This window comes from Alligator mississippiensis, chromosome 13, assembly GCF_030867095.1.
Source record: "Alligator mississippiensis isolate rAllMis1 chromosome 13, rAllMis1, whole genome shotgun sequence".
Taxonomy (NCBI): domain Eukaryota; kingdom Metazoa; phylum Chordata; order Crocodylia; family Alligatoridae; genus Alligator; species Alligator mississippiensis.
This window is the reverse complement of record NC_081836.1, coordinates 58,195,532-58,211,682: the sequence shown is the minus strand read 5'-3', so window position 1 is coordinate 58,211,682 and position 16,151 is coordinate 58,195,532. Positions and strand designations below refer to the sequence as shown.

Sequence of the window (16,151 nt, the reverse complement as noted above, 5' to 3'; positions counted from 1 at the left end):
TGTCCGACGCATGCATTTTGCTCTCCTGGTTTTAAAAATAGCCCCTCTAAAAGGCTTATTCACTCCTTCCACAAGAATCAAGCCTGCACAACCATCCTCTTCCACAAGCAAAGGAATTGCCTCTGGGGTTTGAAGGGGAAGTTGCCGTACCATGGCGCCCAGCCTCCAGAGCCCAGCCCAGCACACCCAGGGGACTGGTCCCACAGCTGCCTTCGGTGGGGTGATGGGGGTGCACCAACCAGCCTGACCGAGGGAGAGAGCTTAAGGCATGTGCCCATTGCCATGTCAAGGGTGGCTGCATTAAACTGTTGCAAGGTGTGTGCCCGCATGGGGCATTGCTGCAGCGCCCTACCGCTGACTGCATTCAGCAGAGGCTTTCCCTGGGAATCTGTTTCTGGTCTCATTATGCAACATAGAAGCTAGAGGCAATGGTTTTCCCAGCTTTAAGCAAGCCAGTACGAGGGACTTCTTTCAAGGAAGGGGAAGGAGTCTAACCCTATGCCCTTTTTTGCTTAGAGGTCGGAAAAAGAGAACTCCCCTCAGACAGAGCCCGCGGCAAAAGACCCTGCCCGAGGATGCTCGAGGTCGACGCGACTTCCCCAGCAGCTGCATCACGTCAGACCAAAGTCACCCACCCTGGCGATCTTCCCAAAGCGTCTTGACGCCCACCTTGCTGGGCTCATCTGATCCCAGCGGTCTTCCCTGCCAAGCGCAGGGGGCTGGACCCGATCATCTTGCAAGGTCCCTTCCAGCCCCTATAATCTATGAAATGGCTCATCCTCCTTTCCTACGTTATCCAAGGCAGACTTCCACATGCAAAGGTCAAGGATCTCCGGTTGCAACATTACACACCGAGCGACACCTCCTTCCCACCCACCCGCAGCTCACAACAGGCTCACGCCGAGAGAGCTTGGAGGAGCGCTAGGGAGTCGATAATCAGCCCAGCACCTTTCTGTTCGGGCCAAGCCACAGTCTCTCACTAACCCCAAAAGGAGCGGTCCTTGGCATCTACGGTAGCTGCATTTTAAGGGTGGGACATTTGCTCGCAGGCCCAGACATGGGAGGAAAGATCCCAAACTTCCCTGGCTAGAGCTGTGCCGCTCTCCGAGCACAAAGTGACACCGCTCAAACAAACGCGACGTAGGAAAACGAGCATCGCATTAGAGTTATCCGTCCCTGGCGAAAAGGACCGGCTACCTTCAAGCTGTTACCCAGCAACTGCCAAGAGGCAATTAACTCCTTCGCGGACCGTCGGAGAAGCACTTGGGGTCGGCAGCTACCAGCCTGCTACCCGAGCTTTCGAAGGCGCGCCAAGCGATCCAGCTGGCATCTTGCATGGCAGAAACACGGCTCTGGGATGCTACGGGGCAAAGACAGAGGCTCCAAAAGCAGATGAGAAATACCCACGATCCAGACCAGCAGCAAAACTAGGTTACAAAACAACGAAATCTCGCACACAACAAGCCAGAAGCCCTCCGTAGCGAGGAACCTGTTTATTCGATATTCAATGTCTTTGGGCATGTGCAAGCTGGCAGAATTTTTTTTTAATCGTGCAGACATTTGACGGGCTCGTTCTGCTCCCAGGTCAGGAAAGGAAAGTGGATTTTCATTCTGCATTTGACAATGGGACTTGCCCACAGCCGGTACATGCTTCCTGTCCTCGGAGCAGAGCTAGTCCAGCCTCACGTAAAGCCATAAACACTGAAGCACCCCAATGTGGTTTGTGAGAAAGATCTGGTGCTCGTGCAGCTTCCCAGAAGGGAAAAATATTTCAAACCCCCTGCTTGGGGAGATTAGCTTTGGAAAAAAATAAAAAAGGAAATACTTGAAAGGATTTAGCCATTGACACGCACCTGCCAATCACCGCGACAGTCCTACCCGCTAAGCTGCAGCTTCTTTTAAAGCATCTCCTCCTAAACGTCTCAAGTGCCGCCCCGCTGAGCAGTGGCTCAGGGAAGCTGCTTCACAGCCCGGGAGCGATGACATGACCTCCACCCCCGAAAGCAGCCCTGGAAGGGGCTGGGGGGTCGGACAGGAGTCGAAGCTATCCAACAGCCCTGCTGGCTCTGCGTTTCCAACACGCAGTGGATTAAAGCCCGAGCGTTTGGCAGAGGAGTAATGATGGAGCTGCACAGGGCCAAGGGTCTCTGTGGTCCTGGGGAGCGGATGTTCACGCAGGCAATGTGCACGGGCTGGGCAGAAGGACGATCGCACCCTGGGAGAGCAAGTCCCTCCAGCTGCTATGCAAAGGCACCGAGCCCTCCCCGGACGCAGGAGCTGCGGACTTTATTCACCGATGCAAACGGTGGCTGCCGGACCCCCGTTAGCGTCCCTTCGCTCTCAGCCGCGTGCTCAGGACAGCCTGGAGGACTCGAGGAGATGTACTGGACATGCATACACTCTTCCTTGGGGTTGACCTTCAGGCTGCTCTTCGGTCCAAATACGCCGAGCACCTGCACCGACAACCTCTACGCTTGGTCCCCCGGCAGGAGCTCTGCTTTTGGGCACGTGCAGGGCTGTACAGCCCAGCGGGTATCCACGGCAGTCGCCACAAAGCAATGAGTGAACCATCTGCCAGGCTACGGAGGGCTGAACTGAGTTTGGGACACCAAGAAAATCCCCCTCCGCCCCTGAAGGAAGCCTTGAGACGACTCCTCAAGACATCGCCGCAGAGGGTTTGGTTTTGTGGCGTCAGCCTGCAGCGATAAAGGCGCCGTAGCCGGAGAACAGCACGTCTGACCTCCAGGAGAATTTAGGCCCGAGGCCCCTTTCCATCAAAGAGACAAATGATAGAAACAAAGCTGGACATTAATGAACTGAGCCACCGGAGCTGGCATTTCCGACTGCAAGTCTCCAAAAGCTGGACCGAGGTCTGTTTTAAACTGGTCTCCAGAAATCTTGGTTTCTGCACAAACCCCAGGGCGAGGGCAGGGGCTGTTTCCCTAAGTGTATGAATTTTGATGCATAAACTATTTCCAAGACGTTCCCATTTCCAAAAAAGCCCAATGATTTCCCCCCACTCCAGGCCCGCTCCCCTCGTCCTGTTGCTACAACCGAAGCCATTCCCACTACAGCTTTTCCTCGGGGGGCGGCGGGGGGGAAGTAACCAGATAAAGCTGTCTCTGAAAACCAACGTAGCCAGCTCGCAAGCAAGTTCAACAAACGCCCGACTTTTTGCCCGTCTCAAAACGACTGTTTTCTGCGTGCGCAAGCCAACGCCAGCGTCGGTCCGGTTACGCTTCCAGACAGCGTCGCGCTGCCGTAGCTCCGCGCGACCTGCTGGCTTCCCGTCGACATCCGGGCCTTGGGGCTTGTTCTCTTCCCTCGGTATAGCGAGAAGTCACAACGCAGCGACCTGTTTGATGCACAAAAGTGACCTGCGAAGCGGCGTTCGGGGGCCGTGCAATGGCAGCCGGGTGGGGATGGCCTGGACGCCGTGCCCAGCGCTCTGGGTACCATCCCTCACCCGTCTTAGAAAGCCCATCGCCATGACAGCCACTCTGCTTCCAAATGCGAGGAGGCAGAAACCCATTTCTCTCTCAGCAGGCACAGGAGCGTATGCTATGCTACTTCCATTGTTTAGCTCAGGCTCCTATTTTTCTCCTCTATACATTAACAATGAGCTGTGTAGGATTTTCACATTTCAAAACGCGAATGCTTTTTTCCTTGGTTTAATGCAAAGGGAAAAAAAAACAACACTTTGCTTTAAAGAGCTCAAATGAATCCATCAGCCTCTTCAGGGTAGGCACAGCATGTACACGCTTAATGACCTTGAAAACACCACCGTTTTGCTTATATGGTAAGCATAATTGACCCTGGTGAATAAAGTGCCAAGATAAAATGATCTCTGAATAACGTCTGTCCAATCTGTTGTATCAATAAGGACAAAAGATGCGGAGATGTAGTAAATAAGGATTTTATAATACTTTCGGAGCATATCCAAACTGTTTAAAGCACTGCAAATAAAGTCTGTAGGCCGCTTCCCCCTCACTCCAGACTCTTATTGAGATTATAAAACAAGCCCGGTGCTGGATGTGGCCTGCAGAAGCTTTACCACTGAAGAAAGCCGTTCAGGAGAGCCCCAGAAGAGGGTTTTGCACCTCAAGGACTTTGCTCCTCCAGTCTCATACTTTAATCAGAAGTCATGAAAAGGCATCGCCAACCCCTACAGCGCTCTAGCTTGCTGACCTTGCAAACGGCACGATTTAACTCTCCTTGCTGAGGGTGAGGCCCAACCACTAGTTTCCTCTGCTCCAGAAATCACCCTTTTGCATCGTGCTTGAAGCTAGCCCAGAGGGTCGGCCTGGAGAACCGGCATCTCCACCTCACGGTGAAGTTCATAAGCAGCCTGGCTATTAGGGAAAGGGCCTGCATGCGACAGAACAGATTTAATTGGAAGTGTAGTTTAGTGCACAGCAGGGGAGCAAATCCAATAACACATGCACTCTGCTGCCTACTGCTCTGAAGCCTTTCAGCCAGCCTTCCCGGTAAACCTCGGATTTGCAGCAAGTCTCTTCTGCAGGCGACGTGGAGATGCGTGTCCTCTCTGAAAGTATGGCAGAGAAGCAAGATCCCAAAAAGTGGAAGCAGGGTACTTGAATCAAGAAGAGGCTGCACCAATGCACTCGATTCTAAAATCAATACAATTTAAATCCAGCCTGGGGAATTCGGTCACAGCGGTGCTTGTGCCTCAGTGCCAAGGAAACAGCCTCCGGGGCAGGGAGGGAGCGACCTTACAGGTGCGCGGGCTGCAACGCGTCTCAAGGCACAAGTCCGACCTCTTTGCCTTCTTTCCCCCAGATCAGCTCTCTGCACGATGAGAAGAGTTGAGGCCATGAGGACAGGCCATGGGATCAGTCCAAATCCTTCAAATGCCAGCCGCTCCGAGTATAGCCATGACTGCACTCCGGATAACTATCATCCTCAAAAACCTGCCCAGCTACAATATACGTTCGAGTGGTTAGTCACAGGCTCCATCTACACCGGCTGGAGAACATGTCTCACTCAGCTCCCAGGCTCTTGCAGATATTTAATGCAGGTAACTCAGTACTGAAATGCAGTACCAGTCATGGGCAGAACAGCCAAGCAGCTTGGTCAAAAGCATTTTGCAAAAGTAACCGAAGAATAAAGATCGGGGGAATTTGAATGAATCAGAAGATCTTTTTGCTTCCGTCTCGTGCCACTCGTAACAGAGTCAGCCTTTTAAGAAGAGAAGCCTTGCATTTATCTAGGACGAGGCTGGAAAGGAGCCTGCAGCGCCCCGCGTACAGGGAAGCCGGGCAGAAGAGAATAGGCTTCGACAACGCAAGGAAGAGCTGCCTCCCAAGAGACAACGAGCACAACTGTACTTTGCGCCAAGTGTTAAACTGCAGATGAAGTAGCTGCAGGAGGAACTGTCCAGAAGTGATTTATATACTGCAGATCAGCAAGCAGCCAATAGACAATTCCCATCACCCACGGCCGATTCTTGGCTGAAGGGTACCAGCAGCCAAACCTGCACGGATAGGACCGCCGTTCTCGCACGGAAGAGATGTGCCATTTAGGAGGGGCGACGCTCAGACACTGCACGCAGCACGAGGAGTTACGCTGTTCTAGGCTACACCGGCTGGTTTGATTCACGAAAGGCGAGTTGAAACCCTCCCGCGTCAGCAAACAGGTCAACCGTCCTATCCTCAAAGAACGGATAACTTTCAAGGCTCGGTCATTGCCTATCGTGCTGCCCGAGGAGGACGCCCAAATTCCCAAGACGCCATCAAGGAAAGAAAACATATGTAGGGCGCTGGGTGCTTGTTTGTCTGGGTCCCGTGGCAGTGTTTGAAGTGGCAGCGTGGCATCGCCCACCAAGAAATCCATTGCAACCTACATTCAATCTCGACAGTGAAAAGGTCCCAACCGACCACGTGGACCCTGCACAGCCGGCAGCTCCTCCGCTCCTTCTGAAAGGCATGCAGAGGACGTTCCTCCCACAGCTGCGGGCCCGTTCAACCCAGCTCAGAGACTTTGCCCTTTGCCGGGCTCTTTGCCTCCTTCCTCCAAGCTGGCCTTGAACAGACTGCACCCACAGAAGTGCTGCTCCCAACAGGATCCTGCTCGCTGCTTGTGGGACTACGGGTGGTTCTGGGGCAGGCAGAGCTACTTCCCCCTGCACAGCGCAGGGGCAGGGCCCTCTCAGCAAGCATCTGTGTCTCCACTGGCTTGGACTGAACCAGACCCCTTGCTACAAGCAAAGGAGGTGCCCCATAGAGCGTGCACATGTCTTTAGAGCAGGTTGGGGGCCACGACCGCTCCTCACCATCCCCGCTACTCACTTCTTGCCAGGGATGTTATGTCACGAGCGTGAAGCCACACCAGGCAGGCACCGCATGGCAGGTGACGGCTGGGCCGGGGGTCATGTAACAGGGGGAGTTGGTAAGCTCCCTGGGACAAGGGCCTTTAGAGTGGCTTGTCTGCACGGTCTCTTCCAGTGCAGGATTTTGATGCTTGACCAGTACAATAACCCCAACACTTAGTTCCTCCTCTGTAACCAGTGCACAGTCATTGAAAACGAGAGTTGGAAGGGATCTCAGAGGTCACATCTAGTCTAACCCTTGCTCCAAGCAGGACCAGCCCCAACTACATCATCCCAGCCAGGGCTTTGTCTAGGCAGGTCTTCAGCACCTCCAAGGATGGAGACTGCACCACCTCTCTGGGTACTTGTTTCAGTGATTTGCTACCCTCCTCGTCAGAGTTTTTCCTAATAGCCAACCTCAACTTCCCTTGCTGCAGCTGGAGCCCATTGCTCCTTGTCCTGTCGTCTGCCCCCACTGAGACCAGCCCAGCTCCATCCTCCTTGCAGCCCCCTTTTATAGGGGTCACGGCTGTGATTAAATCCCTCATCGGTGTTCTCTTCTCCCGTCCCCTCCCTGGAATCGCAGCTTTGGACTGGAAGCCCCCGGGGCGAGGGGCATCGGTAGGACCTGAAGCAAAACTATCAATATCGATCAAATCGCCGAGGGCTCCTGGGGGGAGCGGACTGCTCCGAGGTGGCTCCTCCTGCCTGTCGCAACAGGGCCACCGAGTCGAGCAGCCCGAGAACTACTTTCCGGGCTGGCATTAACTGAGAGTCCATGCTCGATGTTCACGTACGTTCGGCGGAGCCAGGATTGGGGAGACCAGGGAGCCAGGGGACACGTGGGGTGGCAAAGCCACTGGGGAAGAGTCTCTTCTTCATTGGCAGGGTCAGTCTTAGCTGACCTCCATGCATTTCTCTGCCTCCAGCGTCCCTCTAGCCCCCCAGTCCTGTGTGCCACAGGGCGCTCTGCCCAAAAAGCCTGCTTCCCCTGCCAGCGGCCAACACCCCGCCAGGGGCCAGCTAAGGACACGCTCTTGACCCTGGGGCCCAACCAGTTGCCACCACGATGCTCGCAGGACAGGGGCTAGACTTCCCCTATCCAAACCAGAAAGCCACCACCCTCGTCTCCCTCACTAGGATAAGCAGCACCCCTCGCCCCCAGCTCACGAGGTGAAATGCAAGAAGGAAACCTCCCTCCTTCACCCACTGAGCCTGCTAAGGAGACACCTTCCCTCGACCACGGACAGGGACACAGCGGAGCAGAAGGGGCCACATGCAATACCTGCAATAGCTCTTAACGCAAGGACTTTGGGCAATGCAATAACTAAGGAAGATCCCCGCCAAGTCCCAGGGACGATGCAGGCTCGGCATTCAGGACACACCGGGCACCCGGTTGGGGATGAGGAGGGCCTGTGACAAACCCTCTCCGTCGCCCTGCTTTGCCTCACTTTTAGATGCACAGCCAGCAGGGAATACAAGGGAAATGCAGCAGCATCCGTGCCTTGGAGGGAGCTATCGGGGCAGACGAGTGACAAGGTTATCTGGGACAATGAGGCTTGCCGCGCAAGGGAGAGACCTCCCGGCCTTTGCGAGTCCTGCTTCTGCAGCGCTGTTTCCCTGCTGCCTGGGCGAGGGCAGCGCCCGCCTTGGCATCCCACAGACAAAGCAAGGGACAAGCCCCGCAAGACCTCAAGCCACCCGGCTCCTACGCAGACTTGTTATTCACCTTTTTAAAGGGCTCTAATTTACCGGCTTACCAAATAATGAATCATGAAGCAAGGTTGCAGGAATTAATCGCACAGCGCTTCAAACAACCTCCGCTGCTGTGCTGTTTTGTCCTTCATGCCGGAGCCTTCTCACGCATTTAAAAGGCTCCATCCCACGTTTGGACCTTGGCAGGTCCAGAGCTGTATTTATGTTAATGAGCAACACTAATTCTTTCCACAGCTGGCTTCTGGATGAAGTGGGTGGGGGGGAAAACACCCAAACATTTATCTTGGGCAAAATCCCATCCCACCCACCCCTAATGAAGCGTCCCTTCTCATTACTGCGCGTGTCCGACAGCATCTCAACATCTTATTTCCGACGGCGCGTTTCAGTGAAGTGCTCCGCACCGTTCTTCCTCGAGCTCCAGGATGAGCACGGGGGGAACGTCTTAGCCACAGCGAACACGTGCCTGGTTAGCTGACAAGTTCAAATGCGACGCGAAGGGCTCTCGCTTCAAGGCGCGTTTAAAAACGGAGCGGGGCTGACCATTAGAAAAGGATATTGCGTTGGTCCTGCCCTCCCTTGAGCCAGTCAATAAATTCTGGGCTCAAGTCTCCAGAATTTGGGTCTAAGCACAAGCAAAGCTGCCTTCCCTCCTGCACCTGCCAACAAGGCCCGATCCTGGCTGCGGAGTCCCACCGAACCGACACAGGGCCCCAGCGACTTCCACTGCGAGCAGCGCAGACACAAGCGCCCACCCACGCGGATCAGAGTGCGAGATCAGGGCCAGGGTTGTAGCGACCAGCTCCGTCCGCGCAGTCCACTGGATTACTAATGGCAAGCAGCCACGGCTGCGTGGAGCTCAGCACGGGCTGAGCAAACGCTCTCACGGCTCAGCCTGCAGCTCCGCGCGGGCTCTTGCGACGGCACCCGACCCGCATTTAAGTCAGCTGGAACTTGGGGACGTCGACGCGAGCCGCAGCCACTCCTCCCACGGCAGCACTGATGCACCCCCCCATCACCACCATGGGGGGCAAACCTGTCGGGAAAGAGGTGCTTCTTGCACCACTTTTCAAAGCCAGGCCCTGAGCAGGGAAGAGCCTTCGAGCAGCAGGAACTGCAAGTCCCCGGTCAAAGCCCCAGTTTCATTTTCTTCCCCGTTGCTACAGCCCAGTAAGGCAAGGATGCCGTGCCCTGCATACACCTCTGCCAGCTTCCCAGTGCATCAAGATGCTGTGGGAAGGAAGGGGAAAGAGGACAAAACCCCTAAGCCCACATACGGGGTAGGAGGGAGCTATTCTGCAATCCTTGTTCAGGAAGCTAAGCCCCGAAATCAATACAGTGACTTGAGGAGGATTTAATCAAACTAACCATCACACTTGGATGGCTTAGAGAGCTGGAAAAACTTCCTTCCCATGAAGCAGCAGCAGGCACGGAGATGGACTACATGCCCAACCAAAGCCAAGAGACCCCTATTGCCTTCTAGGTATTTTGGACCAGGCCTGACGACAGCCCCCTGCCAGGAGGAGTATCCAAGCGTTAATACTCCGATCGCTTCGTCCTGTCCTCAGAGACCGGGAAAGGAAATCCACTGAGGCTGGATCAGAAAAGGAGAAGAACCAGGATTTCCCCCATGAACATAACGGAGAAAGATGCCAATTAAGTTGCAGCCTCTTCTAACGTACTAAGCGACGCGAGCCGCAACCAAAGGAATGCAGATGGATCCCGGGAGAAACCAACTTCTGAAATCCCAGCGCTCCCTCTCAATACATGCTAATGAGCCATCAAGGCAATTATGTGAAAAAACTCAGAACAAGATATGTGAACACTTAAAAGAGCTGCCTCAACCTGCTTTTATTTTTTTTTATTTTTTTTTAAATCAGCCCTTGAAGGAAACATCAATTTTTGACCCTGCTTTCATGTCTGTCAAATATATTTTAATCACAATTCTGAGGAACTAAACACCATCTGGAGAAGCAAGCAGGGGACCAGACCAACTTCCCCTTTCTATTTCTACCTGCTCAAAACTGTGCTGGTTCTAGCAGCAAAGCGAAGTGAGCCCATGCGCACTAACGCCACAATATTAGGAAATCGGTCCACCGCAGAGTCCTCCCCAAATTCTCCGAAATTATGTTTCCAATTTCTGCAGCATTCCATAATTAGCACCGTTTGTGTTGCAAAAGTAATTGTAGTAACATTTTTAATTAGTCTATTTGATCGCTAACATTTCTCCAGTGTATATATTATGTTAACGCTAAATTACTGGTTTGGAGGCAACTCTGAATGATTGGAGTTTGTTTTGCTTTGTTGCTTGCTTGCCTAAAAACAGGCAAAAAGAGAGACAAATTGAGAAGCTGCATCGAGTTAACGGTGGCAGAAGGGCGACAAAACGTAGCAGCAGTATGAGTTGCAACTTTAGAGAAACTAGAATGCTTTATGGGTTTCGTTTCCGTTCGGAGGGCAGCAGAGAGGTAGGGGAAGGAAAGGGTGGGTTTTAAGTGCAGATACCTTCGAAGCAAGTGTTTTTCTCTGATTAAAACAATTGGACTAAAGTGCAGTAGCACTCGTGTTTGCACCGAGCATCGAGGGTGAAACCCGCATCAAACACGAAAGCTGCATTTGCAGAAGTAGTGAATGTTGCCTCTTGCAAGCACTAGCAATTCGGCCCGTCCAGTCGTGGGGCTGGACGAAAGGGAAACCGGTGAGCATGAGCTAGGCTTCCGTGACTCCCTTTTTAAGGAGTCATTTCCCCCCCCCCCCTCTGTCCATTCAGAAAGCTGCCAGCTGTGACAGAAGCGAGGTATTTTGTATCTGTGCCCACGTGAGCATCGCACCGCCTGGCTCCTCACCCCTCGGTCAGCCGCCGGGGCCTCCCCGAGAGAGCGGTGCACGAGGCATTGCCAACCAGCAGCTGCTGGGTGACTCTGCTCAGCGAGCCCAGGTCCGGGTGGGCACATCTCCTCGTAGCACAACCGCTAGCAAACCAGTACCCCAGGGAGAGAGCCCGGACTGAACAGGCCACAGGAGCAAGCTGTTCCCTTCATGCCAAGGACTGGCGCGCAGCAGCAGGAAAGCGGTGGCACAAAGCTGCGTCCCTGCTTCTCAGGCTGTCCACGTTCTGGGACTAAACAAAGGGACTTCATTTTCTAGGGCTTTCCAGCCAGCCCCTTTCACCGGCACCATTTTCTCTCTCTCCTTTTTTTCTGGAATTGAAAAAAAAAGAAAAGGGGAGGGGGCAGGGTGCCCTCAGCGTCTCAAAGACGCTTCTGCAATGAGAAAGGTTTTTTTGGGTAAAACCTGATTCCAGACGAGTTGTCTAGAAGCACCTGGTTCGATCCCCATGCGACTGCAACTCACTCTTGCATTATGCCGCTGTCTAGCAAGCCTGAACAAGGCCTGGAGCCCCGCGCTCTGTGCACCACAGCGACATTTCTGCCAAGGGGCACGTGACGTTCACCCATGCATTAAATATCAGCTTCAAACTAGCAAGGAGCCAGGGACACCTAGATGGCAGAGCCACTAGTCCCTAGCACAAGACCATCCCCCATTCTGGCAAGAGGCAAGAAGCCAACACAATACTTTCTGTCTCTCACGCACACCCCCCCTATTCTGAAAGCATGGAGAGAAGTCCGTTGTGCTGCTTTGCAGAAAGGAGCGTGAACTTAAAAGTACTAAAGAAAGAAAAACAGAAGCCACCCTGACCTCCCCGCTTTGTTATTCATAAGGCCACATGAAATCTTGCCTACTTTTCAGACATGATAGATCATTATGGCACATTCAACAAGCTCCATCTGCATCTTTTCTTTGCTTATACATAGCCTGCGCATGTTGAACTCTCTCTCGCAGTGACTTAATGTTCCTGGCAGCTCCAAACACATCTATAGTCCTCTAATGACATCCCCATTTTCTAATATTGCTATTTCCTAGCATACACTGGCATTTATCATTAGCTTGTAAGCTTCTATAGACCAAGCTCTACTCATGGCTATAGCACGGACACACAAATCTGCTGGTGGCTGAGAGAGGGTGACTTCTGCCATCTGAATGGAGAAGTTGGCCCAATAAGTTGAAGATGCATTTAAGACACAGACTAGTGTTTAATGTGGAATCCATGGGATCTATCAGCGCTGAAGGCAGGGTAGATGTGCACCACATAGGCTAACTAAATCAGAGATGCATAAGCTTTCATAAGCAGCAGCTTATCTATGAATATTGCTTAAGCATCTCCGATTTATTTAATCTACCCTGCCTTCTGCTTGACTTGAGACTAGTACGGATAACTACTTCCATCTGCCGGTGCTGCCGGTGTCCCCAAACTCAATACCAAGAGAGCTGCAGGTAAAGAGTTAATTAATTAAGCTAATTCTTGGCGATGTCCTAGAAAGAAAGCAGGGCGCATGTGAAAGCCAATTTAAGCAAGCACAGGAGTAGAAAGTGGTTTAGAAATGAGAAAGGCACACATTTCAGCCATGTTTCCTAGACTCTTACAGAAAGGAATAAAAATAGTTGGGTAAAATATGAAACCTGAATTGAATCTGAATGAAATAGAGTCTTTCATACCCTCAAGGACAGCTTATTGTAAGGGCCTGACAACTAAAGAAACAGCGCTTCTCAATGGAAATTATTTCTAAGGGCATGAGACATCCCTGCTGTCAAGCCGAAGACAACAAAGATGCAATTAGTGACTACAGACAGAGCCCATGAGATGCATGACACTTAAATAATTGTGTCTTTTTCATGTATTTACTGCAAGCCTAGATCAATTCAGAGCAAAATGTTTCGACGCCGTTACTAAAAGGCACGAGACTGGTTTTTGTCGCCAACTCAGAATTAAGAGTTGCGCTTTGCTCACATTCGCCCCGAATCACAGCAGGTGCCCGGACACTGTGCAGATGGAAGCGGGGGGCAGGGGCTTGAATTTTCACCTAGGACCCAGGAGATTTGGGCTCAACTCCCAATTGCCCCAGACTCCCTGCTGGATCTCGGGTAAGTGGCTGAATTGCTTTGGGTCTCATTTCCATGCCTGAAGATTTGGAACAACATTCATCTCCCGGGCTGCATATGACTGCAGTGGGTATGTACAGCACCGAGCACCATGGACTACCCCCACCAAAACAAGAGCAAGTTAATTATCTCAAGAATTAAAAGGTAACAGGCTAGAACCACCCCGCAGTTCAGACCATGCAGAAGACTGGCTGTGAAGTCATTTTAATTCCTCAAAACTGATTCTAAATTGGAAACAGAATAAAATCTGGATTATTTCCAGAGCATGAAACCTTCCTTCTGATCAGTGAGAGAGAGAGAAAAGTTAAGGATTTTTCTCCTTGGTCAAATTAAGATGCTTACTGAACCATACGTGACTGGAAAGCTGACAGGGTGGGTACCCTCTGAATAAAAACCCCAATGCATGACTTCCATGAAATAAGACTACAAATCTGGCACCAGGCTGGCAGGTAATGGAGTCAGAAGGATTATTAGGAATAAACTCACCAGTTCTGAGGAAGACAAAAAACAGTGGTACCCAAGACTCAGACCGGCATCCCCTGCTACCACAAGAAAAGCTAAAACCCCACCAGGACTTTTCCTTTGGGCAGCAGTGGTCTGAGGGCACACAATATTGAGTTTTAGTCCATACCTTCAATTGCTACCCTAAAAATATATCCTACAGACTGCAGCGCACACAGTAAAAGATGCTTCTGCCCCCATAAAGATGAGCTCAACTAAGTTACCAGAGTCTGATTCTCGAGGAAGTGCCTGAGAGAGGCTCTCACTCCACCCATCCCGAAGCACGGTACAAATGACACGAACAAGTCACCATCTACGTAAGTGTAATGATTTGGGACGTAGTTTGGGGGCATCATAAATTGCGGAGGGGGGGGATGGATAATCCTAGGTGCCTCTTTTCTGCTACATTTTGAATTGCAGTGATGCTACAATTATAGGGACACATCCGATGCTGCTGCTACATACACCAAGATCCTCACAAGGAGCCCTGGGAACTTAACAGATGAGACAGCGACCTTGACTAACATCAGTAGGGCTTGCTGGAAACAGAGAAAACCAGGTGTGATGGCTAGCATGGCAGGCAGGGCCTCTAGCTGAGCTTTGCATCCTGCATTTGCTTTCCCTCCTCGATGTCCACGGACAACGTTATGCAGTTACATGCGACGGGCCACATGATTTTGGCCATTGCAAGTAGATATCAGTGGGCCCGGGAAGAGTTTCTGCAGCGATGCTATCAACAGCATTTTGAGATGAGAACCAGTCTTATCAAAGCGTTTTGGAAACTTCATTATATTTAAGAGACGGGCCACAGTAAACCTTATCCCCTGAAAAGCTCCAGATCCCAGAAGAGATGTAAGTGGAGCGGCCATGGTGATGCCAATCTCCAGATAGCCATCTAGGTGGCAGGTTCGATTCTGGGCTGCATATTAGGCCTAATGGAGCTTCTTTCCTGGTTCAGATACAGATGAAGTCTGCCAGGACTAGCTGTTTCAGTGAGACTGGTGTCGCACACGGCATTATTCTCATGCAAATTGTCTCATCTTGGGATAAAGGCACCTGTCAAGATGACGATCTGGGAGCGACTTTCACGAGCGCAAGATTTCAGTGCTGGCGAATACCACCAGCCCCGAATGGGCTTCAATCCCAAATCGCATCTCGATGCGAACCTGAACCAATCTACCTCGGCCAGAAAATAGTTCCCATGTGCGTAATTATGTGGGACAAAAATATCTCTGAAGTCTTACCCTGAAAAAGGATCAAAAAGCGGCAAAAAAAACCCTGCCAATCCTGAAGGCAGACTAAACCGATTTTAGTTAATCAGGATGCATCATAACTGGCTGAAAACAAAAAATCCCCAGCATTAAGAGCTCTGCTTATGCTAAGCCCTGGACACCGTTGCAAAACATTTTGTTATAAAGCCCTATCCCCCCCCAGCAGCGTCACCGAGCACGCCGTGTAGCTGCAAGCCCACAACCCGCCTGTTGCCATCAAACCCAAGTCGGCCTGCAGCGTTCCCCACGGGAAAACAGCCGCCGGGGCTAATCTCCGGGGTCTCTCTGTGGCACCGGTTTGATATCGTGGGCATTGGTTTGCTAGCCGGGCACCGGCGCCTTAGACGGTTCGTTAAGAACAGGATTGCTAAGACATGACTAAGCCACTCGACGGGCGCCCCGGTCCCCTACCCACCCCCTGCTCCAGGGGGGCTGTACCCGGAGCCCGCGGGCGCTGCCCGAGCCAGGGGCCCGGCCGGCCGTGCGACACGCCGGATGCAAAGCCCCGGAGGAAGACGCTGCGGGTGCAAGCCCGTGTGGCGGGGCCCGGGGAGCCGGCTGCGGGGCAGGGAGACCGCTGCTCCGCAAGGCAGGGGCCGGGGGCCGAGCGGCAGCGCGCGGGGCACCCACCTTGACACTGGAAGCCTTGCTTGCCGAAGCCCCTGCCGAGAGAAAGAGACGGGTGTGAGCACGGCGGGCACCCCCACACACGCGCCCGGACCCGCGGCCGGACCCGCGCCCGGCGGGGTGTCTCTCACCAGATGAAGTCGGTGCAGTGGCTGCAGAAGGTGGGCTGCTTGAAGAAACGGGCCGTGAACTTGTGGTTCTTCACCTCGTGCACGTTCTTCTGGCGCAGGGCGCCCTTGCGGGCGAAGCGCACCAGGCCCTCGCCCTCCTCCGCCCCGGACCCGGACCCGGACCCGGACCCGAACCCGGACCCGACTCCAGCCCCGGCGCCCGCGGGCTCGGCCATGCTGCCCTGCGCTGCCCTGCGCTGCGCTGCCCGAGCCCGGCCGAGCCGCCGCCGCCGCCGCCGCCGCCGCGCGCACCTCTGGGCGCAGCTGGGGGAGTCCGAGGCGCACACACTGCGCTCTCCCCGCCCTCATCTGCATAGCCCCGCCCCCTGGCGCGCCGCCGCGCTCCCGGGCCCCGCCCACGCCCGCCTCATTTGCATCGCGGAGCCCCTGCTTTGCATCGCTGCCTGCTGCCTCCCCCCGCCACGTCCTCTCCTCATTTGCATAGATCTGCCCCAGGCTCCGCCCCCTCCCTCCTTGCCTGCCACCCCTCGCCCCCCAGGTGCCACAATCACCCCTGCCCCTGCCCAGCACCTGTCTGCT

General features: G+C 53.3%; 1 protein-coding gene across 2 annotated transcripts in view; it reads right to left on the bottom strand.

Moving 5' to 3' along the window:
- PRKCB (protein kinase C beta) overlaps nucleotides 1-15,852 on the bottom strand; it is a 168,455-nt gene extending 152,603 nt beyond the window's left edge. The window contains exons 1-2 of one of the 2 annotated variants that reach the window (XM_006268410.4): nucleotides 15,573-15,852; nucleotides 15,445-15,476 (exon numbers count right to left, since the gene is read on the bottom strand). In XM_006268410.4, coding sequence (XP_006268472.2) covers nucleotides 15,445-15,476; nucleotides 15,573-15,787 — 247 coding nt within the window. In that variant the 5' untranslated portion in view covers nucleotides 15,788-15,852. The remainder of the gene's footprint in view (nucleotides 1-15,444; nucleotides 15,477-15,572) is intronic. The other variant, XM_006268409.4, reaches the window with a different exon arrangement.
- Between the last annotated feature and the right edge of the window lie 299 nt (nucleotides 15,853-16,151).